This window comes from Leiobunum rupestre, chromosome 6 (assembly GCF_980474605.1).
Source record: "Leiobunum rupestre chromosome 6, qqLeiRupe1.1.hap1, whole genome shotgun sequence".
Classification (NCBI taxonomy): domain Eukaryota; kingdom Metazoa; phylum Arthropoda; class Arachnida; order Opiliones; family Sclerosomatidae; genus Leiobunum; species Leiobunum rupestre.
In genome coordinates, this window is record NC_143389.1 from 25159701 (window position 1) to 25186187 (window position 26487).

The 26487-nt window shown below is 36.7% G+C and overlaps 2 protein-coding genes across 5 annotated transcripts in view; both read right to left on the minus strand.

The window, feature by feature from the left end:
- LOC149940482 (cytochrome P450 3A21-like) overlaps positions 1–10013 on the minus strand; it is a 41974-nt gene extending 31961 nt beyond the window's left edge. The window contains exons 1-2 of the mRNA XM_090178327.1: positions 9987–10013; positions 8850–8969 (exon numbers count right to left, since the gene is read on the minus strand). Of these exons, the coding sequence (XP_090034453.1) occupies positions 8850–8936 (87 nt within the window). The 5' untranslated portion in view covers positions 8937–8969; positions 9987–10013. The remainder of the gene's footprint in view (positions 1–8849; positions 8970–9986) is intronic.
- Positions 1138–6725, minus strand: LOC149940483 (uncharacterized). Of its 4 annotated transcripts, none has more exons than XM_090178325.1 (9): positions 6479–6725; positions 5890–5923; positions 3271–3436; positions 3040–3180; positions 2310–2969; positions 2145–2234; positions 1777–1979; positions 1500–1659; positions 1138–1417 (listed from the first exon to the last, which is right to left on the minus strand). In XM_090178325.1, the coding sequence occupies exons 3-9, from the start codon at positions 3434–3436 to the stop codon at positions 1239–1241; spliced, it is 1599 nt and encodes a 532-aa protein (XP_090034451.1). In that variant the 5' UTR covers positions 5890–5923; positions 6479–6725; the 3' UTR covers positions 1138–1238. The 4 variants fall into 4 exon arrangements, with proteins under 4 accessions (XP_090034451.1, XP_090034448.1, XP_090034449.1 ...); XM_090178322.1 differs by having other exon boundaries at positions 3247–3436; positions 6479–6722; XM_090178323.1 differs by having other exon boundaries at positions 2145–2222; positions 3247–3436; positions 6479–6718.
- Positions 10014–26487: the final 16474 nt, after the last annotated feature.

Below are 26487 nucleotides of genomic sequence, written 5' to 3' on the forward strand. Positions count from 1 at the left end.
AATAAACTTAATTAACCCCTACTATACTTGGTATGTCATGCGTGGTATGGTTAGAAAACCCCCGAAAAATCCCAGAAAATAGATATAATTTTAAAATTCTAAATATTAAAATTAAATTAAAAAACCCATAAAACGGAAAAGTCTATTTAAAACCATAATTTAGCGAATCTATTCTACTCATTGTCCCACCTTCGTGTTACTTTCCCCAAGATAGACAATCCGGCGCCCAGAAAAGAAGATAAGAAACCCCGAAGGCCATATTGCACCATGAGGCGACAGTTCCGAACACGAAAGAGCGTCCGAATTTCCCCCCCTTTTCCATGCAAACTATATAGCGGCCGACCTAACCCCTGCCTAACAGTGTGAAAGGTCATATTCGGCTCTGGAAAAATCCCCGAAATTTAGTTGCCCAGGACGAAAAATAAACAGTCATCCAAAAGGGGTAGAAACAGAGACCCCTCCAGTATAATAACCACGCCTTCCAAACCCCGAGAAGACGTGACCACCAGAAAAATACACTACCAAGCCTACACTTCCGACACCCGATTTTTCTACCCCCCCTAAACGGAAGAAGAACAAAACCAGAGAACGCCAAGGAAAAAAGGTAAAGATTCTAACAGGAAGAGTTCCGAAACATAAGCGGAACTACCCTTGTAGCCTAATGCAGCTGGCCCAGCAGTTGTGATTATAGTGTTGGCCAAAGGTGTTGGTGAACCAGCAACTGAACAATCGAAATGTCCTATTTGGCCAGCAGCTGGTTTACGAATCGGGGCCCTTTCCGTTTTTAAAAAAACCAGCATGTGGCCAACTTTAGGTTTTTTTGCCATATTAAAGATTTATAGTTACCAACACCAAAGTTAACACTGTCCCAACAATTCCACCCTCTCGCCAACTACAAAACCACCCCCTCGCCAACTACAAAACCACCCCCTCGCCAACTACAAAACCACCCCCTCGCCAACTACAAAACCACCCCCTCGCCAACTTTAAAACCACCCCCTCGCCAACTTTAAAACCACCCTTTCGCCAACTAAATGTAGTCACTTAACCAGCACAATACCTTACCTAATTCCCCAAATTTTAATTTAATTATTCGGTATAATGAATAACAAAATATTAAAATTCATTTTTTATTCGATATAAAAACAGTAATTTTTGGCACAGCAATTTCAAATATATACAATCGTCTCCAAAAAAAAGAGATTCGTCAAATAGGTAATTTGTAATTAACAGTTTTTCTACTCGTCTGATAATTCAGCTTCTGGTTTATCAACGCTTGCGTCTCTAGCTTCTTGGCTACTCTTTTTCTTTCTTTGCTCTCTTCCTCCTTCTCTGTCCCCTGAGTATCTGATCCACTTCTTCATAACTGTTTCAATATCATAAATTCTTGACCCTTTAACGTTACGTTGAACAGCTTCTGTAAATACATAAAGTTTTCAAACTCGTGAGAAAACTACATAGCAAGAATACAGTTTTTTTTAAAGAAAAATATAATTTACCTATTATGACATTTTTCGTTTTTAAAACTTGAAATGCGTGTTTTCCATTCAAGCCAATCCAGTTGAACTTTAAAATCAAAGAATGCGAAAATACTCTCTTCAATATTCCACGGCATGTATCACCAATTTTGCGACCACCGATAGCTGATAACTTTCTCACCTAACAATGAATAAATCGTCAATTTAAAACAGATTTTTATCCAAGCCCCATTGCAAAAATAGAAAATCACGGGGCTGCGTTTTTGTATACCCTGTTTAAACTGGACTATTAACTTACCACTCTTTTTCTGATATCCTCATCATCCAGAAACATCTCCAACTTTTTCAAATCTTGAATGCTTTCAAGAGGTAGGCTTGGTGAACCATCAATTTCCGTATCGTCCAGGGTATAATTAGCCAATTGCTCTTGCGAGTTTATGATTTTATCCAATTTCACGTGTATGTCAGATAGCATTAACATTACAGATTTTTCGTATTTATCTAAAAATTAAGAAAGTTAAGTATTGTATATGAAAATTTAGTTTTCCTTTAAACTGTTAGACTACTTATGCGAAAAGTAGTTAATTAAAAAAATTTAATCTTAAAATTTTTTAACATCGTTTCTGCACTTATTTTTCAGTAGGTTATTTTACCATTTCACTATACCTTTAAATATACCATTGGAAAGGCTTGAATGGTGCTGCCTAGATAGAGATTGTTGATATTTATCCACACTTCCCGTTTCTTGAAAATAAACTATATAAGACAGTAAACCGAACAACTACGTAGTTGGCCTATAAAATAAAAACAATCAGTAAAAACTAATGTTACCTTCCATATAGCGATTTTGGTGGTTTCCGATTGAAGAATATTCAGATCCAAAAGAATGTTGCATAAATGTTTCGTCTCTTATTTGTGGCCGTATTGTAGAAAATTCAGAGTTGATGGAGTTTGGACTGGAGTTAACTTCCTCTACGGGTTGATTTGTAGAAAATGAACGGCGATAACTTGAATCAGAATTCTCCTTTCTATGTTGTGGAATAGGACTTGGTGAAAATTGAGAGCAATGAGAGCTTTGACTTCTTGAAGTTTCCTTCCTACCATGTGAAATGCTACTTGACGTAGATCGTGACTTTGTTTTCTTGTTTGGTTTAACAATTGATCGAGATTGTTGACTAGCGATTCCTGATTTTTCCAATTGAGGGCTTTTACTGGTTTTGTCAAACGTTTTCTTTGAGAGTAAAGCGCTAGATCCTTCCTTGGTGTTAAGTTGGTTTTCCAAATGTTGGTTACTTTGATATACCGCTGATAAAACAGGTGTCTTGTCCATCGATTTTTTTGATGTAATTGTACTACGCTGTTCATTGGAATGTAATTGACTCGCATCTATTGCTGGTTGTGATTCATTGAGCATCAACGGTAAAGGCGGTGGTGAGGGTAATTTAACCATTTTACGATTTTTTCCACGTTTTGTTTTACCATTTTCATCTTCTACTCCAAAATTTGTAAGCCATTAGTTTACGAAAAATACTTTACAGGTTAATAAAATTACGATAATTACCAGAAGTAGAATCAGGGCCTGAAGAGATATCCATTTGTTTTTGCCGTTTATTTCTTCGTCCTCTTCCATATTCCTTTTCGCTGGCCAAGTCGGAGGTCAGTTCCGCATTTTTTAATTGCTCCCTGGCTCTTGTGTAAATCACTGCAATCACAGAAAAATGGTTCAGCATTATTGTTGTAGTTACAGAATCTAAAAATGTAGTCCTACTTGATTTATATAAAATCTTCCCACTGTAAATGGTCCAATGTTCGTCGTATGAAGCACACTTTGTAATTAAACTTGTTACTTCATTATGTAAAGACGATGGTGGCCAGTAGCATGAAGTTTCATCGGGACACCATTTTAATGGAACTACTTCAACAGTTCCTTCGTTTTCGAAACTAAACACTACAAACATCTGAAAAAAAAAACAATACAAAATATCTAAACTTGAAAACTAAGGTTAAAAGGAAAATTATAGTTTTGTTCACTAGGGCTCCCACCAAAATCTGAAGAAAAATAACCAACTTTTCAAATTCTAACCGAATAAATTAAAATTTTCCAAATATTCCCATTCCATACTTTATTATTAATCAATTTTAAGTCAAAGTAAAATAGTCAATATAATTAGTTGACTAAATAAAAACTATTTTTATTTTATTTATTTAAAATCTATGAAGCATTGGAACAATTTTAACTAAAGAATTTTCATTGTTTTCGAAAATGAAACACTTGCTTTCTATTGAAGAGAGAGGATAAGTTTTAGCTAATTTTGAAATTTTACCAACAAAAAGGCCTAAAATAGAAGACCGAAGAGGGTAATCAAAAATATCAGCATAAGGTTTACACAAATTTCCAACAACCATTATGTCATTAATGCCAAACTGATAAATATGTCTAACCTTTATTACGTCACCAGAAGTCATTTTAAAGCAATTATCACCCGATTTAAGAGATATACAAAATGAAGTGGTTTGAATTTTCTTAAAAGATTTAGCATTTTTTGGTACTAGAGGGCTGTTATTTTTAAACGGTTTCTTTAGGACTAATTGGTTGATTTTTTCTTTACTTGGAAGCAGTTGGTTTTCATATACTCTTTTAAACAGTTGCTGAAGGGGCTTATTGGGAGATCGCATTTTCTTTTTAAGCTTTTGCAAATGATTTTCAAAAGGAAATGCACTAAAATTGTCTAACGGACCAAATGTTTTCACATCATGTGCTAGATGCGTTAAGGAATGAACATTGAGGACTACAAACTCTTTCCCATAAAAGTCTGGACTTGATAAAACAAATTTTTCTAAAAGTTGGCCAGCGAAGTTACACAGAGTTTTGCTAAAAACTGGTGATGCCAAAATGTAGATTGCGCAAAAAAGCAATCTAAAATGGTTAAGAACATCTTTAGATAGAATATCCTCGCCTAGGATTGGACCGGTGTACAACAAAAACTGCCGTAGCTCTGTGGCCTTCCACCTATCTATATATTTTAACGCTCTAGGTTTCCTAGCAAATTCACTTGGAATGTATTTTCTAATATTTTCCAGCTTGTTGGAGAATTCGGTTATCATCTGGCTGCTTAACCTTACTACAAATTTCCCTTTTTTAACCCAGGCTGTTAAAATTCTTCTCATAACCCCTAAGCACACCAGATGCATGTAGTCCAGGGGAAATTGTTTAACCATATCCATATCCAAATTTTCTAGAGGGGAAGGGGGTCCAATAAGGTGATGCTCTTCATTAATTTGATTTCGAAAAGATTCATTTGTCCGTAAAGTTACTGGCTCATCGGAATCTAGCTCTAAAAAAACTGTGCGACGGTTGTAATGAAAACCCTTAATGGTACATTTATCGCAAGAATGGTAACCAGTGTGCCCTTTAGCATTTTTTACGAAGGTCCTAGCTGGTGTGTCTAATATAAAAGGACCATCTGATCGGCAGTTAAATATTTTCCCACCGTATTGAAAACCATTACTGCACAAAGCTGTTAGTTCATTTAAAAAAGGCTCCAAGAATTCAGTTAAGGATGCAGGCTTGCTGTTTCCACAAAATATTCCCACCGGAAAAACCTCCCCAATTATCCCTTCCGAAAAACTATAAACTGAGGCCAAAATAGGCCAAAGGCATTTGTTTGAACTTTTAAATAGAGGCACCCCATCAATATTTATGGCAAAAGAAATATCGTCATCGTAATTAGGTCGCGAATTTAAAAAGTTTTTAATACCTTGGGTAAAACCAATATGCCAATATTCCCCACCTGCAATTAGTGTTATTCCTATAGCATCTCTTTGGGTATGCAAAAGTGTTCGCGAATCTTTCGGTAAGGTGTCATGTCCATGAACCCGTAGAATACATAACAAACTATTAAGCTTAACAGTGTCTATGTTATGGGTCAATGCCCAGCTCCTAATATCTTCGGAAATATCACGTACATCATGTTCCGACGAACTAGTATCGCTATAACTCGATAAATTGCTATTAATCCTCTCGATATTATCACTTGAACTATCAGTTATGTTCTCATCAGAATCACTGTTATTTAGACATTGTGCATCTAAGAAATGCATCCCATTTTGATTAATTTCAACCTGACCTGAATCGCAAATTGCCTCATCACTACAAGGGCCTAATACACCATCTTTATTTAAGTCAAAATCCACTACACCTCTAGCGTCTAATAAATCACATTCTTCTGACACTCGTTCCATAACGGTATTTAAATAATTGGTTCTTTTTCTTCGCTTTTGTCTATTACTTAAATCAGAAACGTCTCTATCATAGTTCATACCAACTCTCTTAACTTTACTATTAGCCATAATTAACTAATATTATGATTAAATTAGAGTAGCAAACAGTAAAAAAGGTTAATTACATTACCGTGTTAAATTATAGCACCAATCAATCAAGTAACCTAAATAGAGAAACAATAAGAATTCCATTTAAAATTCAGCCTAAAAGTAAGATAGTATATAAAATGAAAACTAATTATATATAAGACTTAAATATCTTTAAGGGAAATGTCCACTTCAATAGAATATAAACTAAATTAAAAGTGTTTGAATATACAAAAAATATTTAAAGTTAGGGAATTTAATATTGACTAAAACGTAAAAAAAGAACTGGACTTAACTCCGTATTCTTTTTTTAGTTTTTGAATGGGGGTGGATATCGTATCTCGTAACTATAGGAAATGGTGGATAACTCGTCGACAGCATAATTAAAAATTAAATTTATTTTCATTGAAATAGAAAACACTTGAAGTTCTTGATATTTTTGGGTATATTCAAACACGTTTATTTTAAAATCTATCGTTTTATTAAAATATTTGAGTATTTAAAATTACATAATTTTCCACAATATCTCAAACTCCCAAAATATTTAACTTACTACAAATTTAAAGTTAAAAAGTAGTAGTTTTCAATTAAATACTATAATATTTAACATTGAAAAATATATTTAGGCTTACCTTAATCATAGAACGGAAAATGGCGATGAACCCGAGGTCCACCTTTGTTCGGAGACGAGGTAAAAGAAACTGACCGCTTGAACGGTCCCAGCCACGAATCTCGCGTTACCACGAGGCTTTGGAATTTTTCCAAATTCCAAGAATTTTCTCGACCTTTGTTACTGGCACCCGCCCCCTCCCACTCTAGGTACAATGTACGCCTGTTGGCTAGGAATAAACCCCATCTGTATACATCAACTTTTTATAACTCTTAAAATGTTTTATTTATTTAAAACATTTATATTTTTTTAAGGCGGACAAAATATCTTTAAGTGCAGAGTTTTTTTAAAGTAATAAACAGGAATTACGAAAATAAATTGATATATTTAAGTAAAGTGCTGTTTTGGAGTCGGGTAGGAGTTGGTTTCCAATACTCCTTAAAATTGTTAGGATTATTTAAATTGGAAATTATTGTTCATTAATGTTTAGTTTATGCAGAATAAATATGAGGGTTCATAGTTTTTAGGTCGCTAAGATTGAAATTTGTCCCCAATAAATGCGTGTGTATCAAGTTGGGCGTTATTTGGTTTTGAAGTTGGCTTTAGGTTTCTTTTAGTCGGGCCTGAGTTGGCTTACGACTTTTAACCAACTACGACACCATACCGACCGCGCGACTACTAGCCAACACAAAACCAAATGGCTTGTGCTACAAGGGTAGAAGAGATCCCCAAACCAGTCCGGGCTTAGGCCGCGATATACCAAGAACGTAGTCCCCGATGTCCCAATAAAAGATGCATAATGCACAACCCAAAAGAGGCGAAATGCCCATCGCGTTTAATTTCAAATGAATCCCAAAATCCAAGAACGTTTTTTCCCGTGATGGAAAAACTATCAGCAGATCGAGTCAACTAAAGGCACCCCTCCAAATCCACTGTCGTCGAAGTATCATAAGCGTGGGCGTGTGTCTTGCGTAATCCGGAACCCCGTAACCCGGAAGCTCCCGTCACCCGGAATCCCGTAAATCGAAGAGCAGCCACGAAGAACCAGATATTCGAGACACCAAGAAAAAGAGCCAGCGAAAAGAAGACCAAATCCCATGACACCGAAACCGTAACGTTGAAAATTTCCTTGAAAACCCCCCCTTACTATCCCCTGAAACGAAAAAACTACGTTTAAGAATATACGCTAATCCACGACAGGTTAAAAGATTGAGTCTAGAGCCCCTAAAACCCTGTTAAATCAATACTCCCCAATAATTCCTTCAATACCAAGTTAGAGTGTTTTGTCAATATCCTGTCCCAAGAACGTGAAAAGCCCCGTGTCGAGAGCCCCGAACAATACCCCTTTATTCCAACCCGTATAAAAGCCAAACCCCCAACCCCAAAAGTATCTTAACAGATTTTTTACCTCGCCACGTTATTATAATTTTGAGCTCTCCCAGATAAAAAGTATTAATCTTAAATTTAAGCGCTTCACGCAAGTTTTTCCCTTCTTTTTTATTAATCGCAACCAACTTAAATATATAACCATTATCATGGCAACCAAGTATCCCGAGGATACACCAGATTTGTGTCAGAAATCCCCTTTTTAATTTAACTTTTTCGCTTATATTGTGTATTATTATTATTTTTTATTTGTCAATAAAAGCATTTCAATCGAGAATTTCATTGAGTATCCTAATCACTGTCCGCTATCATCTTCTTTCTTTTACTTATTGCCATCAACGCACTGCTACGTATCGTAAATAATAATCTATATAGGCGCGGGGCGAAGGTCGTAATAAACCTTAGGTTTTTAGGTGTGGAACACCAACAATTCGACCATTTCCCGCTCCCTCCTATGGCTTCAGATATTTTTGGCGCTGGTTAGTGATTTCTCGCCTAAATTGTTAACATTAAAAACATAAAATACCTTAAAAAAGACTTGAGGTTATATTCCCTTTAATATTGTAATTATTAATATAAAGATTTGCTACTTCATGGTTTAACAATAGTAAAACGCGGCTAACAAAGGACCACGGTTCGAAAGCTCCGGAAAAACATTAAAAATAAAAACACTTTAAACCATGAAGTAGCAGATCTTTTTATTAATAATTAAAATACTAATTTTTATACATGTAGAGTTTTCATAAACTATTAACATTTAAATAACGCAATTTTACAATTTTAAGACTTGTTCTTTTATGATTAAGCTGATAAGAGGTCATGTCAAATCACATTCCAAAAAAAGTACCTAAGTAACCGGCTTACAAATTTCTAACATGGAATCAAACATTTAGACCGAAACACTTAGACGATCAAATTTCATTGGTACTGAATGGAGCTAATTAAAAACCTTTGACAGGAAGGAAATATTTACTCAGAGATTTAGAATGGTCCGTCAAACATTTTACCTTTTTGAGCCTTCCCGTTGAGAAGGCTGGTGTCATCGTGCTGCGAAGGTTCCTCCATTTGTCGTCTCCTTTTACAGATGAAATCATGTTCCCAAACAAATTATTCCCAATTTGAAATTCCTGGTTAAAAATAAGTGCGAGATTAGTAAGAAGCCTGCGGTATTAGCTCCCAATTTGTGACACTTCGTTCAATTTCCAAATTTGTTTTACATTATGTTTGAAGTATAAACTACATCACTAAAAATCGCTTAATAATAAGTATGCGCTGTTTTGTGACTACGTTTAAGAATTAGTTTATTTCTATTTGAGAATAATGAACATGTGGAACGATTTGCAGTGTGCTCTCTATTAACCGAGGGGCAGATCTCTTTGTTACAGGGTGTTCTAATGATCATGATTAAAATGTATAATCATTTTTAATCTTTGTACAATAAAAGCTACAGATTTAATTTTAATCTAATCTAATAATGATTTAATTATACGTGGGTGGCCTAATAATCATTGGAGTGAGTTGCCCCTCGCAACTAACTTCAAGCTCAAACATTGTGCACCTCCCATTAAAATATGTAAGCGCCGATTGATAGATGGCGATACGGTCCACACGAATTGGTTTGGGCTGACCCCGTGTATCCCCCTACCCCCTTTTTTTACGATTGTACGGGTGTCCGAGAGGGCGACTTCTCGTTTTGATTTTTGTTCTCTTCCCGCTCCTCATTGAGAGTGGTCATATAAATTTTCGAAATAAACTTTTGCTTTATTTTAACTTTCATCTCGATATGTTTATTCAGTCTTAATCTAATAAATAATTGGCCTGACATTTACGTTAACGTCGCTAACAAATACAATGAATTCATTGACGGAAGAGATATTAGAAAGAAAACTTTTTTTTAAAAATATAAGTTTGAAAGCTTTACATTTTATTGCTTAAGTTTTAAGTAAATTAATTTTTGGATAATAAATGCCCGGCCCCCCAATCGATTTTTTTCCGATCGCTGCCGCTTGGTTGGTGAACTAAATAAGTCCCGAGCCAAACATACGAAGGTCGTAGAACGCTCCTTTAATTGAAATTACAAGTTGGGATAACATAATTTTTGTTCGTATTCTACATATTTCAGGATAAAAATAAGATCATATTACCCTTCTCGTCGGAAAGTAATTGAAATCGTTCACAAGAATGAGCTTCAGCAATGCGGGGTCACTAACGTAAAGTGCCGGTGAAGGGCCTGAATATGATCTAAATTGCAAAATCAATAGTAAGTAAAACGATATAGAAGATAAAACATGCAATTCTTTTAACTTGATTTTAACCCCGGTTTCCAGTTTTCAACTATACTTTCTTAATAATTTTCAATTAGATTATGAAAGTAGGTTGGGGGTATAGGAAAGTTGCTTTTGAAGTGCTAACTGGCAATTTATTACGATGTTACGTCCGCTGGATCATAATGGCGGTGAAAGCTAGAACTTTTACCGATATTAGAAATTTTACAATTAGTGTAAGAAAAAAGGCACTATCACAGGCCAATCGCCAGTTTTAAAATTAGCAGGGCCAGTTTAAAAATGAAATGCTTGGGGTGTTAGTGGCCCTGGTGACCACTTATTTAATTCAAAGTTTTTCCCTTCACGATTTTAGTTCATTAAAAAAATTTTATATTAATCCCTAAAATTGTTTGGTCTTTTCTTCTATGCTGTGTGGTTGGCCTTGTGTCAATTGGGTGGGTGACTGCGGGTCGTGAGTTTGTCTACTCTACACTCTACACACAGTATAAAAGAAGCGAATTTAGCAGTTAGCAAAAAGAAATATAAACAGTCTTTCTCTCAGTAGGCTTGTTCGGGTCGGGTCTATAGGGAAAGGCTAGCTTGCTGCCTTTGACTGTATTAGCGTCTATGGGAAGATAACATGGAGTGCCAACTCCCTATGGGTCGTGCAGCCCGAATCGGCCTCGGCCTCAGGAAAAAGTAGATTAGTCCATATTTAAAAGGGATAATATAGCTAAATCCTAAACAAATTTGAAGAAATTAAAAAAACTTACTAATAACTCGTACCAATAGGTCTTCGAGCAAACAAAAAACGCGAAACTCGGATCAAATAGATCTTCGAGTAATAAACAAAATTAAAAATAAATAAAATAGCCAGAAATTTCAACGGTAGACCGGTTTCGTTCTATTTGGAACTCATCAGTACCGTGCGGGAAATCTGGCTGGCGACTGTTAAATCTAAAAGAGAAACTAAGCCTAAACATTAAAAATTTCAAAACGCGTTGCATATAGCAACGGAAAGCCGAAAGGGGGGGGGGAGTGTGGTGGAGAATAGTATCCCTTTTAATTATGGACTAATCTACTTTTTCGCGTATTTTATCATCCTTCTCACAGTCCATAGGTGGTTTCTTCTAACTTAACTCGGCCTCGGGAGTCGAGTCGCCGACTCAGTCGAGGTTCGGGGCTTCGGGCGCCTGCTGCATTGTAATTTGCCAACTTGTGACTTGTAAGTATTGCTTAAGCAGATTTATAGTTCTTTATTTAACACTCAAAAATTTTGAAGTACCCATAATAACTAACCTACTAAGCTTATGCCGTAGCACATATTGTTAATAATACATAATTTGACCATAAATTATGAAAGCCTGATTTTGAAGGTTAAAAATGGTAAGTGGCCGGTGGCCAGTTTTTTAATTAAACTTGGCTCTACTGCCCACAGGTCCAGTTTTAAAAAAATCCTTATTTATCCGCCTGCTCTGGACATCTTTGAAAGTATAACCAAAAACGCGAGGTGTAAAAATAAAAATATATAAATAATAAGAAAACTTAAGACTAACGACAAAAATAATTTCAAAAGTTAAAATGTATAAATAAAAGCGCCTATGGTCTCATTTTTTTGAAGTTCCACTCAATATTTTTCAGCAGATTTACAGTCCTAACTCCTATCGGTCGAAGTACCGCACATTTCCCCCCATTAAAGCTTAGTTTTCTTCTTTGTCTCATTACTTGTTGGCGTTTTTACTGTTAAGAGTTTTTAACCCTCAGGGGAAGCGCACACTCTTGACGTGTCAATGACCACGGTTACATGGAGCTCGGGGCGTCGTCGTAAGGAACCGTCAACGTTCATTTTTCCCATGTAACCGCACGAACGTCGACGTTCGGACAGATACGTCGACTTGACGAAAACTACCTCGAACCATGGATAAAATAACCTAAATAAGAAGAGGGTCAAAGCAATTCGGAACAATCTGACGTCGATGACGGGATTCAAAATTACGGTAAAGGTTAGTATAATATTGATTTTTGTTATATTAAAGAAAATTAAACGGCCCCCACCAACATGGAAAAAATCCAGTCCAACAATTTGCGCGAAACTGCCGTAATTGAAACGACGGTACTCTAAGATTTAATTAATTTTTACTATTTCTTTTATTTATTTTTATATAAATTTATTATTAGAAATTGATGTTTGCGAAATAGAGGAGGATACTGAAAACGTCGCTCATTGCAGTACATCAGAAACACCAAAACGAGAAACGGCACCATCATCGAGTAAGATATTAGACGACTAATTATTCGTATTATGCAAATTAATTACGGTAGCTAAGTATGTTTGTACGTATGACGCTCTACACATTATTGATAAATCACGTGACTGGTAAAATAATTATCCACGTGACGTAAAGATGACTTCAGAATAATAACTCAACCAACTTATACCATATGATGTACTAATATTTCAATTATTTTAGGTAGTGGCTCCAAAGAGAAAATAACTAAACAGGAGATAGCTTTATCGAAATATGCCGCTGCAAATGCTCAGCACCAGGAGAGACTCCAGAGAGAACAACAGGAATGGGCCTCGAAAGAGTTGGAAAAACAGCGATGTTGGGAGCAAGATCCACTAAACCAGTATCAAAAAGATACACAAGAATCGAGGAAAGCCTTAAATAATTATCTCGTGGAATCTATGGCTCTATTATCGACATTATGTCGGGATTAACAAACCCAAAAAAAGAATAGATTCCCAACGAGTTCAACAACCTCCACTCACTCCTCAATTTAATTACGGCGTAAGAAATTCGTCTTCTTATGGAAGTTCGTCACCTATAAATACTAATGCATTCCCCAATCCCAGGATGGAAATTGTCAATAATCCCTTACCATTAGATTCAACTTTAAACAGTTCTAACCAAGTATTTGGCCCCCTAACTCGAAATTTCAGTCATGGGATGCCAATTCCCAATGGTCGCTTACCAGTGGATTTAATTTTAAGCCGTCCTAATCAAGTATTTAGCCCCCAAACTCGTAATTTCGGTCCTAGAATGCAGATTCCCAATAATACCTTACCCGTTGGTACAATCGACCCCCAAATTAGACCATTTTACTCTTAACTCAGTTTTTCAGTATCCTTTCAATAAACCACCTAGTCAAAAATAAGACAAAAAAATTGTTTTCTATAATTGATTGATTATAAACATTTGATGGTCAAAATGCTGTATGTTAAGTACAATGGATAAATACCTCGATAAATACATTTTTGTAAACTTTTATTTTGTCAATAAAATTTCTAAGCTTCAAAATTTTACACTTTTTTTAAGGGGAAATTTTTCCGCCAAATAGTCTCTTCGCACGAGTGAAACATCGGGGTTGCCCGCGACGACTGGAACTCTCTGCCACGCAGGATTTATCGCTTATTTTTGTAATTCTACGAAGTTGTGTAAACAACAACAGGTAGCGATCACATTTGGTGCAAGATGGTGTTTCACGTCCATTCTTTTAGCCAACATTCTCTATCTTGCCTTTAGCCTCCCAAAGGCTATTTCTACAGACATCCTAACGCTGCTTAGGTAAACATTGTACGAATCATTTTCTGGTGATGCAGTAATTGCCGCTCCAGTAAACCCCTTCATCAACCATGGAAGTAACGAATATGCCGGATCACCTAATATCAATAACGAGAAATCAACGCCATTGAAATTCCTAACGTCCTTTATAAATGTTAAGAAAATTCGGAAGATAAGTACAGCATCATTTAATTAAAGGAAAGGCCTATCCTCGAAAAAATATTTCAATTTGTTTCTATCAATATATAAAGGTGCCCTCCGGCTTTTGAAAAATCCAGCGTGACACAAGTAGCAGACGACTTTTAATACCTTTTCCTGCTTTAAAAATTCGCGCGGGAAACTGACATAATTGAAAAGCCGGCGGGTACCTTTAAAGGTGAAATTTGTTTTCAGGCTGGACATTTGGTTTAAGATAAAATTTAAGAACGCTAAAAACGTTAAGTTATACCTTAGGTAATAAATGCTACGAATTGAATATTAACGACTCCTTCAAAATTGCGCGTCGTGCGCACTCCAAGGCACTTTGCAGCTGATATTTCGGAAACTTTAAAATATATTTTATATATTAGAGTTCATTATAATTTGCGTACTATTTCCAGAATAAACGTACCAGAATTTATCGTCCACCACAGCTTGTAAAACGTATGACGCGTAACCTTTGCGATTTATGTAATCTCTAAATTAACATTAATAAAAATAATCATTAATTACTGACGTCGTGAGTGTGAACCGCTTAATTGAATGATCATAATAATATTAAAAATGAAAACAAGTTGGCAAGCCAAAATATACCTCTCCTCGGAAGAATTGTCCCTAGCGGTATTAATTTTTCGAGATGACTCTTAAAGATATATCTCCGCAATGCCGAGTTATTCACTAAAAACGTAATCCCGGTTCAATCCCGCCCGGTATAAAATTTTAATTATAATTAAAATAATTGAGATGAAACAACCGAGTATAATTTATTCAGAATATTATAAATTAAGTAGTTACAACAGCGAGTTGGACGTACTAAAACAATGCACAATTGAATTTAACCCTATTTACGGTACAAGTTTATCAGTTAAATATAATACGAAGCCAATTTTAATGAAAGAAATATCTACAGAGGGTATTTGTATTTTTCTCGCTTACGAAATACTTGCCGCATCTTTAACGCTCATTTTATTTCAAATGAAACATCTTAATCAGTCGAGAAAACGTTTAAAATAAATTACGAAGTAATGACGACCCAGTTAAAAACCAGACCAACATAAGTGTAAGCGCACGATGTATACAACTCGATAAAAATATACGACTGAAAAAACGAAATAAAATACAAATAAAACGAAAGATATTTTAAATTAAAAAAACTGATCCTAATAAAACGTGAAAATACCCTCCACGTCACGCACATTCGAAATACGCAGAAGTAACGTTATACTATATCCAGTTTAAAATATTAGAGTATCAAAACATAAAAATAACGAATAGAAAAATACACAATAACAACCCAATCAATCAGACTTCAGAAACAAAACTCATAGAAAAAATTATAACGCATGTAGTCAAGCAATCAGACTTCAGAATCAAAATAATTCATATAAAATATTATAACGCAGTCAAGCAATAAATTAGTTCAAATACTTAGAAATCAAGCAATAGAAAATATGATATCAAGAAGCGCAACACCTTACCATTCACAAATACGATTTTTCACGTTATTATAATGAAACCGGATAAGCTTTTGGGCATGACTTACGCTCTTAAAGGTTCCTCTAAGACTGGACGTTTTTGCGGGAAAAAGGAAATAAACTTAAAAAATAGTAGATACAAATATAAGACAGAAAAAACCAACAATACCAAAGATTAGATAAAAAAGAAAGTAATCTGGATCAGTTAAAAAACACAACAAAAAAGCGTATCCGAAAAAATAAACCTACTGACAATTAAAGAGTTTAACAACGTCATTGAATAACATATTACAGATTTATAACACAACGTAAAAGGAAACAATAACACAGCGGCAAAGAATCAAAAACACAGCGGCAACGAATCAAAGTCTTAAAACCGCGCTCCCGGTTCAATTCCCGACGAAATAAAACAAGTTCACAAAAATAAAAAATAAAGTTCAATAAAAAATATCCACAGATATTGTATTAATCCGTTTAGTAAAAAAACCCGCCTTATCATAATGGTTCCTTTACTTTAATATTTTCCCTAAGGAAGTCAATTACTCGGCGGTGAACTATCCGCGTGGTAACAATGCGACCCGAGTACAATTCTTGATCACGATCAACTTTTACATTAAAATACTTAATTATTTAATAAAATATAAGATTAATATAATTTATAAATATTTAATTAAATATAAGATTAATATAATTTATTAATATTTAATTAAATATAAGATTAATATAATTTATTAATATTTAATAAAATATAAGATTAATATAATTTATAAATATTTAATTAAATATAAGATTAATATAATTTATTAATATTTAATTAAATATAAGATTAATATAATTTATTAATATTTAATAAAATATAAGATTAATATAACTTATAAATATTTAATTAAATATAAGATTAATATAATTTATAAATATTTTGTAGAGCCGCGTGCATAAGCAAAAGAATGACTATCAGATTTTCAAGTCGCAGTAGAACAACCCAAAAACATTTATTGCAACCATTTAAATACAGTTTTTAAAAAAATATACAAATTAAAATTTTGGTAAAAAACTAGAGATTAGGAGTTTTTTAAAGGTGCCCACATTACTCTCGCTCTAATGACAATGATACCGGATGACTGGCATTGAAACACGACCGGACCGTGTCTGATAATTTGTAGGTCCTGGTTCCACGTCGGCAAACGATACCTTCTTCGAAAACATCTTTGGTTCGACAAAGGCCGTAGTCGCCCCAGGTTCCTCCAACAGAAGCTCAGGCTCAAGGAATGCGGGTTTCAATCGATCAATGGTGACATGATCTTCTCGATTTTTGATTTGCAACTTGAAGAATTTCACGTGTCTATCGATGACCCGGTATGGGCCGTCGTACTTCGGCTGTAATGGCTTCCGCACGGTATCATTCCTAATCCAGACGTGTGAACATTTCAGCAGATCGTCGTGAACAAAAACTTTTTGCTTGGCGTGGTTCGATGCCGGACTTGGGCGCAGTGAATCCATGACCTTTCGCAGGATGCCCAGGAACTCTTCGGGAAGTTGACGCGAAGGACTTGGACGGAAGAAATCCCCAGGAAGCCTGATTGTTTCGCCATAAACCATTTCAGCAGCTGAAGAATTAATGTCTTCTTTTATCGCCGTTCGAAGACCCAGTAGGACGGAAGGCAACGTTTTCGTCCATTGGTTGTCCCCATGTGCCGCGAGAGCAGCCTTGAGTGGCCTGTGTAGTCTCTCGACCATGCCGTTTGCTTGCGGGTGGAACGCTGTTACTAGTTGATGTCTCGCCCCCAAATAACTAGCGAGATCCTTGAAAATACAGCTAGTAAACTGTCGACCCCGGTCGGAATAGACGGTGTCGGGACAACCGAAACGTGAAACCCAACCAGCATAGAAATCTCGGCAGACGATCTCGGCGGTGCAACCATTGACTGGAAATGCTTCCGGCCAACGAGTGAAACGGTCAACGCAAGTGAGCAGATACGAAAATCCTTCTGACGGTGGTAACGGCCCAACCAGATCTATGTGGACGTCGGTGAACCTTCGTGCTGGGAGCGGAAAATTACCATGATGACTGACAGTGTGTCTGTTAACTTTATTTCTTTGGCAAGGAATGCACTCCCTCACCCATCTGGCTATATCGGAATTCATCGACGGCCAAACGAAACGTTGAGTTATTAACTTCCGAGTTGCGCTGACCCCAGGGTGAGACAAATTGTGGATGTTGCGGAAAGCTTGTTTCCGGAATTGTTGTGGGATATAGGGCCGATTATTACCCGTTGACACATCGCAAAACAAACTGGTTTTAGCGCCGGGTATTTCCACCTTCATCAATTTCAACTCCGTCTTTGATTTTTGAAAAGCCTGTAGCTCTTCATCCATTTCTTGCGCTTTAGCCAATTCCTGGAAATCGAGAGATCCCATTTCCATGAAATTAATCTCGATACGAGATAAGGCATCAGCGACTGTATTCTCGACTCCTTTGATATGGCGGATATCCGTTGTAAATTGTCCAATGTAGTCGAGGTGTCTGGCTTGTCTTGGGCTCGCCCTGTCGAGCTTCTGGTTAAAAGCGAAGGTTAATGGCTTGTGGTCGGTATAAAGTATGAATTGTCGACCTTCGAGCATGTGTTTGAAATGCTTGATTGCTGAATATGCTGCTAAAAGTTCACGGTCGTAGGCACTGTACTTCAATTGCAGTTCCGACAGCTTGCGAGAAAAAAATGCAAATTAAAATTTTGGTAAAAAACTAGAGATTAGGAGTTTTTTAAAGGTGCCCACAATTTAATTAAATATAAGATTAATATAATTTATAAATATAATTTATAAATATTTAATTATATATAAGATTAATATAATTTATAAATATTTAATTAAATATAAGATTAATATAATTTATAAATATAATTTATAAATATAATTTATAAATATAATTTATAAATATAATTTATAAATATTTAATTAAATATAAGATTAATATAATTTATAAATATAATTTATAAATATTTAATTAAATATAAGATTAATATAATTTATAAATATAATTTATAAATATTTAATTAAATATAAGATTAATATAATTTATAAATATAATTTATAAATATTTAATTAAATATAAGATTAATATAATTTATAAATATAATTTATAAATATTTAATTAAATATAAGATTAATATAATTTATAAATATTTCATTAAATATAAGATTAATATAATTTATAAATATTTCATTAAATATAAGATTAATATAATTTATAAATATTTCATTAAATATAAGATTAATATAATTTATAAATATTTCATTAAATATAAGATTAATATAATTTATAAATATTTAAAATGATGTAGAATAAATTATAGTACCTAACGTTATAACTTTGTAAAGGACATTCGCCAAAGCTGTTTTTTAGAAAAACACCGTAATTTATCAAGCGTTGGTGGTTAAGTGGTTATAGTAAATCTCTTGCACGAGGTAGACCCGGGTTCGATTCCCGGCCGGCGCCAATAAATCGCAAATTGATACTAAGACGAATACCGTGAACAATTGGTGGAAGCCCTGCCATTGGACGTTGAGAGGTTTCATAACACTTAGCACTCGGTCCGTCCCAAAGTCGTTAAGAAGAAGTTGGAGAGAAAACACCCGTACAAACAAAACAGACTCAACATCCACAACCATCATAACACAAACACCTCAACTCAACACCCACAACCGTCATAACACGAATTCAACATTCACACCCTACACATAAACTCTACAATAATGAAATATCCAAACAAACTGAATGAATACCGTCACGACGGTGAACGTTAACGAAAAAACCCCATCCAGACCAAACCCAACCGCGAATTAATCCGTTAACGGTCACCGTCACACGGTGGTTTTCCCAACCCTTTCAAGAAACTGCGAACGAAGAAATTTTGAGAAACTGCGTACGCAATGATTAACCTTTGCACGGATAATGCGAACGCGTTCGCAGGACAGACACACACACACACACCCACACACACCCACCCTCACAAACACACACATAGACAGACAGACAGACACACACGGCGATTGTATTACCCCTCCTAGGAGAGGAGAGCACCTGTAACCATCGGTGGGTGGCAAGATAGGAACATGAGTCCCGTCAATTGCGCCGTAAGCTTGAGGGAACTGAAGAACTGAAATTTTTTCTCAAAGTTTTCTGCAATTTTTATCGCCTCTTCTTCATTTGGAAATTTTATAAATTGTCCCAACATATCTCGCGCAACGTAATTGCAAAACCGTCGAAATAATATGGAGACTGTACTTTTATGGACGCCAAAGGCGTTGGCAACGACCCGGTTTTCGCAACAACTAGCTAATTTATACACAGCAATTGCAACTCTTTTCCTGAGCGGTACGGGCTCTCTTACACAAGCAGCACTGGGGGTCATCCCGTTCTCAACTAAATAAAATAATTTGCCGAAACTAGATTTTCTCATTCTGAAATTTTCTAGCCAGTCGTCGTCAGTAAAATTTTGGTTCACGATTCTTTCCCGCCAATCGTTACTCCTAACTTTCATCCATATTTTTATGTTCTTCCTTTCCGGAAATAAAACAGAAAGAAGGGATTCGGGAAAACAATCGACTTGATAACGATAAGTTGGAGCACTAAGTTTTAAAATATGATCTATTGTCCGTTTTCTTTGACACAATATCCATCTAAAATACTGCCTTTGAAGAATTTCTTCTTCCTTAACTTGTTGAATTATTTTACCGACTAAATTTAATAACACTGAAATTAAAATAATTTCAAAATCCTCCATTTCTTATCGACTAACAAATCTTATTCGAAGATGAACTGTGTGCCAATGTAATCACCAGCAAACACAAGCCACAACCTTGGCCACAACCCTACACCCCTTTCTTATCCTACCAAAAAAAGCCGTTTGGGGAAGAAACTTCTAAAGCATTTTCTCGAACGACGACCGTGTAACCGCTCCCCTTTTTTGAACGTCGACGTTCTCGAAAAACGACCTTCCTTTACGTCGATGTTCCGTACCCCATGTAACCGTAGTCTATAAAACCAAGATTTCGAGGTAGGGATGATATCGTGATTATACCTGTTAACAAGGGTGGTGCTATTGTAGTTTGAAAAAAGGATCTTTATGTCACAGAGGCCCAGCGCCAATTATCGGACCAGGATTTCTACGAAGAGGTTTAAGTTGATCCAACTCCAGAGTATCAGAAGCGGATTATTTCTGTATACAAGGAAATGATCGAGGCAGCTGATCTTCCTCCTATGGCTATTTGTCTTATCGTGGAAAACCACCGGACATCTGGCTTCTATCTTTTACCGGAAATTCACAAAGCTAATAGCCCAGGTCGTCCTATTGTATACGCTTGTTCCTGCCCTACGGAGAACATTTCGGGCATCTTGGATAGATAAATGCAACCGTTTTTTACCTTTCACCCTAGTTGTATATAAGACAAAAGCGATGCTGTCCACCGTCACTCTCAGGGCCGTAACCAGGAGGGGTGCCGCTCGGGCCGTGCCCCACCTGAAACGTATGGTTGTATGTTTTTTATTTGTTTCCATTGCGTGCCCCCCTGAAATCAAATCCTGGTTACGGTGCTGGTCACTCTTCTTTCTCTTTTACAGGGGCTAGCAGGTGTTTAATTTCTATGGGCATTTTTTCTGTACAGGGTGATTCCTCTCGGCGATGGCCTTGGCGGCCTTCAATATTTTTTCGACAAAAGCACCGACAAGTATCCTTCAACCGAAACCCTCGTTCGTCTTGTTGAACAAGTGTTGCCGCTCAACGCTTTATCTTTTGATGGCAAGTTCTATTGAATGGTTAGCGATGTTGCTTTGAGAACTTAATTGGGTCCTAGTTACGCAAATTTGTTTGTCGGCTGGGCCAAGGAGCAATTGCTTAGAGGATTTCTATGGTCGTTTCATTGACGGCATTGCCCAGTTTTCCCCTGGCAGTCGTCAGGAGTTATTATTATTATTAGTGAAACGGGTCAAGGGCTAAGGACATGCCCGTTCGCGCACTTCGACCAGAGGTCCTTTGTGCAACCCCGAACCTTAAGATCTAAAAAGCCCGATATCCGACACAAAACGGAGAATCCTCTTGGCCGGCATATTATATAAATCAAAAGTTTCCAGCTGATGCATAAAAAAATGCTCGAATCTTTGGGCCGGGTAGTAATCGCACCTACAAAGCACTTGAGAGGGGGTTTCCTCCTCAGCCTGACATGCCCTACAGATTGGATCATCACTGATTCCAATCAGGTAAAGATGTCTGTTAAGGAGACAGTGACCTGTTAGTAGGCCAACGACCAACCTGATATTAGATTTGGAAAGCGAGAGCAGCTCCTTAGCTCTCTGCCTAGAGGGGCCCGAGATAAACTCTTTAGCCTGCCTTTAGCCATCCATCTCAAGCCCAAGCTTGAGTTGACGCCCAGTCATGGATTTAGAGATAAGGTCACGAACTCTGCTAGAGGTGATAGGAACGGCAGGTACAGGACCAAAGAACCAAGCCTCTGTCCCCTTCTTGGCTAAGACATCAGCTTTCTCATTACCATAGTACCCCCGATGGCCATGAACCCAATAGAGCTGATTTTAGTGTTGGTGCCTAGCTCCGAGAGGAGATTCAAACAGCTATAAACCAGTATTGAAGAGACCTGAAACTGGTTGAGAGCCTTGAGGGCTGCTTGACTCTCCGAATAAATTTGGATAACCTTGCTATGAAGCTTCTTTTTAAGACAAAAGTCAACACAGAAGCAGATAGCGGCAATTTCCACCTGAAAAACACTAGCATTTACACCAAGGCTTTCAAAGAAGACGAGATTGCTAGTAAGACAATACATCCCCGAATCAGAGCCAGAGTGGGGCTTAGACCAATCGGTAAACCAGACGATATCTCCTCTGACCCCGAGGGTACTATGATTGGCCCACTCTGTACGGCTTGGAAAATAAGTATTGAAAGGCTTACTAAAATGTTACTTCTTAGCTATCATATCAGAAAGGTAGCTGACATGAAATTTCCCGGTAGATATTGGTGTGGCTATTATCCCAAATATTCGCCTTCCACCAACCATTCTGGTTGAGCCTATGGGCTCCCATAGCAGCAGCTTCCTTTATGAAAAGATGAAGAGGAAGAATGTTCAGGAGAATTTCTAGAGAAGCATTTGGGGCTGTTCTCATAGCTCCTGTGATGCTGACACAAGCCAGCCTTTGTAGGGTGCGCAGATCGCTCTGCACAGTCTTAATTCGGACTCTAGGCCACCAGACCGCTGCAGCATAAGAGAGCAATGGTCTGATGATCATGGGGTACAGCCAGAAGATCACTTTAGGGCTAAGTCCCCATGACCTGCTAACTGCACTTCTGGTTCTCCAAAGTAACATGTTAGCCTTCTTAACTATAGAGTCAAGGTGAGGCTTCCACGTTAGTTTGCTGTCAAGAATAACACCAAAGTACTTCACCTCCGTGCTTTTGCTCAAAATAGTCCCAAATAAGGAGAAATCATCAAAAGAGTTTTGCAACCTTTTACGAGTAAAAGGAACAAGAACCGTTTTATGAGGATTAACCGTAAGATCAACTTCCCTGCACCAGTTTTCCACTGATGCATGAGCCCTTCTTACTAAATCGCTAATAAAAATTAAGTCAAACTGATTGGCCTAAAGGCCTTAGCCTCGAGATAGTTACATTTCCCTGGCTTCAGAAAAAAGATCACCATAGAAAGTTTCCAGGTGCTAGGAATATATAAGCGCTATACATTATACTCAACATTGGGCAGATAATATCAATGCCCTCCTGAAACAGAATGGGAATTATCCCATCCGGCCTCGGAGACTTATAGGGCTTAAAAGACTTTATTGCCCAAATAAGTCTGGAGTGCGTGACAATTTTATTCGCCACCGCCCAATCTTCCCATTTGGTACGTGCAAACCTAATGGGAAGGGAGTCAGAATCAGTACTGTTCGTAATTCTGGAGTCAGGAAAGTGTACATCTAACATATGAGTTAGAGTCTACTTACCTGACGAAGAATGACTGCCATCTTTCAACTTAATAGCATGGAGGAAGCACGTGACTGATACTGCGTTAAGTCAATAGGAGCGGACATCTCCATAGAAGAGGAGGGGTTCAAAAATCAAGTGGCTCTGCCGAACGGCGGAGACACGAACTGAGTCTAAGCGGACGAATTTTCGGGAAAATAGTTTTTTCTCCCTAATGCTTTTCCTACGGGAATTTGTTTTGCTAACTGTGTTGCAATTCGGAGACTTTTTAATAATTTTAGTGTTTGTACTCAACTTTGAATTTTTCATATGATTTTTAGTAAGTTTCCAGGTTTTATTTAAGACTACTTTCATTATTGTCCCTCAATTATTTCGCTTTTAATCTACTTTTAAAATCGACGAAAATTTTAAGGCGAGGAAATGAATTCCCCGCCTTTGGGACCTGTATGGTGGTAGGAGTCGATAATGGCATGTTGCATGCGATCAACAGCCAAATCAAAATCCAGCACCAAAGTCGTCAGGAAATGATACGTTCATATTGTGCCATGCATCCTGCTTAGAATTAACGTCTCTGAGACGACTATTACCTATTGGATCTTAGTAGCAAGGTTTCCGGTGACCACGTTTCTACGACGCTATAGTCCCCAAGGTTACTGAAGATTTCCCATCGTACTTATTGGAAACTCAATTGAAATAATGTATTTTTCCGATGCAACGAGACACGCGACAACAACGGAAATGACATATTTTCGTTCAAAACGGGCATTTGCCGATAAAATTTGAAAAATTATACAAAAATTATAATTTGTTTGAGCCGATAAATTCCTGGCATCGTAAACATATCAAGAACGAAAATTATTCGGACGGCGCAATTCTTGATACTGAATAGCTCTTTCTTTAACATCACATAGTCAAAATATGTATAAAAGTGGTAGTTTGTGGCACGCATTGTTCAATTCTTTTACATAAATGGACTCGCGGAATTTTGGACGCCGTCTCTACAATAAAAAATAACACGCGCTCTTATCTTCAACAATAGGTAGCTTGCTCGTGGGTGTGTCCTAGTTTTGTTGCTGTGGTAACGAGTGAAGGATTCACCATTTCATTTAGACCACATTCCTGATCGCGTGATTTTAGCCCGCGTGATCGTCTTTAAGCAGACGACCTCTTGGTCCATACTTCATAGTTCCTAAATAGTTCCTAAACATTGGGTATGCCTCCAAAAAGTTATTTTAAAACACGATAGTTTTTCAGCATAACCATGGCCAAAATTTGGCCATGGTTATGCTGAAAAACTATCGAACTGTGATATCAACAAACAATGCTTGAATAATTCTTTCACGAAGAGTTTCAACGTTTATTAGTGAGGTGAAATAAAGTTTATTTTTAATAAAGCCCCACAAAAAATCCAGTGGTATTAAGTCTGGAAAACGAGGTGGCCAGCTAAATGGTTTATTTACCTCGCTTAAAAGGTTATTTGACTTCAAAAAACTTGGCGCGCATTTTACTAATTGGAACCATTTTTATAATCGTAATTTCAAACTCACCCACCTAGTTTTGTATGTCACGATAATTTTGATCTCTTAGGTCTGGTAGTTTTCAATTAATAAGCCCTTAAATGTCGTATCTTGATTAGAATACCACACACGACCTTATGGTTTTTGGTCTAAGTTTTATGGGCTTCTCATTGGTCAATTCAGATCGGATCAAAGTTGTTTAGACTTAAAATAAGACGTAAAACACATTTCTAATTGGAACCGTTTTTCTAATCCTAATGGTTCTCGAGATACATTTTGAATGAACTTGAAGACTTGGTTCAAGGTCATTGACGTTTGTCCCCCTGCACTTTCTATGTAACCTAAAAATATCAAATTCTTACCTAAAACAAATTCTTATTAATTGGCTCTCTATCGTTTTTGAGTTAACACCCTGTAGTCAACTATCGAGTCTTAGCAACAAGTTTTTTGTGTCCATCTCAAATGAAAGACAACAAAATTTTGGAGGCTTACAATTGTTTTACTAGCAGGTGGTGCAAAATTACATTTTCGCGAAGAAGTTAAACAATGGAAATCCTCCTTCTTGGAAAGGTATGAAATCAATTTTATTAAGCGTAAGGTTATTGGTTAATTTTTGACTAAATATACTCTTTTAACAACCCAGGTTAATCATTCACAATCACTTAGAGAAGCACCACTTAGAGCCTGGGTTCTCGCTAAGATCGATGGCGAAGTTTTAACGGAACATTGTACCTGTATGGCCGGATGTAGAGAGGCGTGCTCTGAGGTGGGTTCATATCTTTTTGCCGTTGAAACTTGGGGGAAAATTAAGGATTCTGTGACTTTTACCAGTAAGGTCAACTCTTGGCTGCCTACCTCTTTGGAAGCGGTCCCTTATTTACCATTACAGGACGTCAATTTTACGTCTTCAAAGAAAAATAAGCGTAATCTACATGAAGCAATCAACTCGTTTAGCAACGAATATGAAATATAATACAAGTCCAATGGAAAGTAAGATCACAGCGTAACAGAAGTAATATTTTGAAGTGGAAATAGCTTGTAAGAATGAATTGGACGTTTTATTTTCAAGTTGCTATGATAGCAATGAAGGGTCGGTTTCTTTGTTACCGTGGCCAAAATACAGCCACGCATTCATACCACCTACAATGTAAAACTCTCATTTAACGCAGTATTTTAAGGAAATAACCATCACTGAAGAATCCGCAACAAAAATTGAAGCAGCCACTAGGCTGCAAAGCAAATGCAAGGAATGGTTGAACCAAAGAGCTGATAGAATTACTGCATCACGGATAAATATATGCTATTCACATCCAGCAAATCCTTTCGTTAGTCTCATCAAACCATATGCTACCCTGACAAACAAGCCTTTAACACCGGCTGCGACTAAATGGTGCCTTGAAAAAGAAGATTTTGCCCGTCAATCAGCTTACGATAAAGTTTGTAAGGAAAACATGATAACTTCAAAACAACTGATTCGGGATTCGTTATTGATACAGATCTATCATTTTTTGGAGCTTCGCAAGATGGTTATTTATCGTGTCAATGCTGTGCAGTAGGAATATGTGAAATTAAATGTTCATTTAAGTTCAAAGATTATACGGTACCAGAAATTTTAGCTCAAAAAGTAAACACTTCTTTTT

Bases quoted from the DNA above. Each gene is read 5' to 3' on its own strand.
- LOC149940483 (XM_090178322.1), bottom strand. From the start codon at position 3,436: ATGTTTGTAGTGTTTAGTTTCGAAAACGAAGGAACTGTTGAAGTAGTT. The intron at 3,181-3,246 runs GTAGGACTACAT...CTGTGATTGCAG, and splicing joins GAAGATTTTATATAAATCAA to TGATTTACACAAGAGCCAGG. The intron at 2,235-2,309 runs GTAACATTAGTT...TGTCTTATATAG, and splicing joins CCAAAATCGCTATATGGAAG to TTTATTTTCAAGAAACGGGA.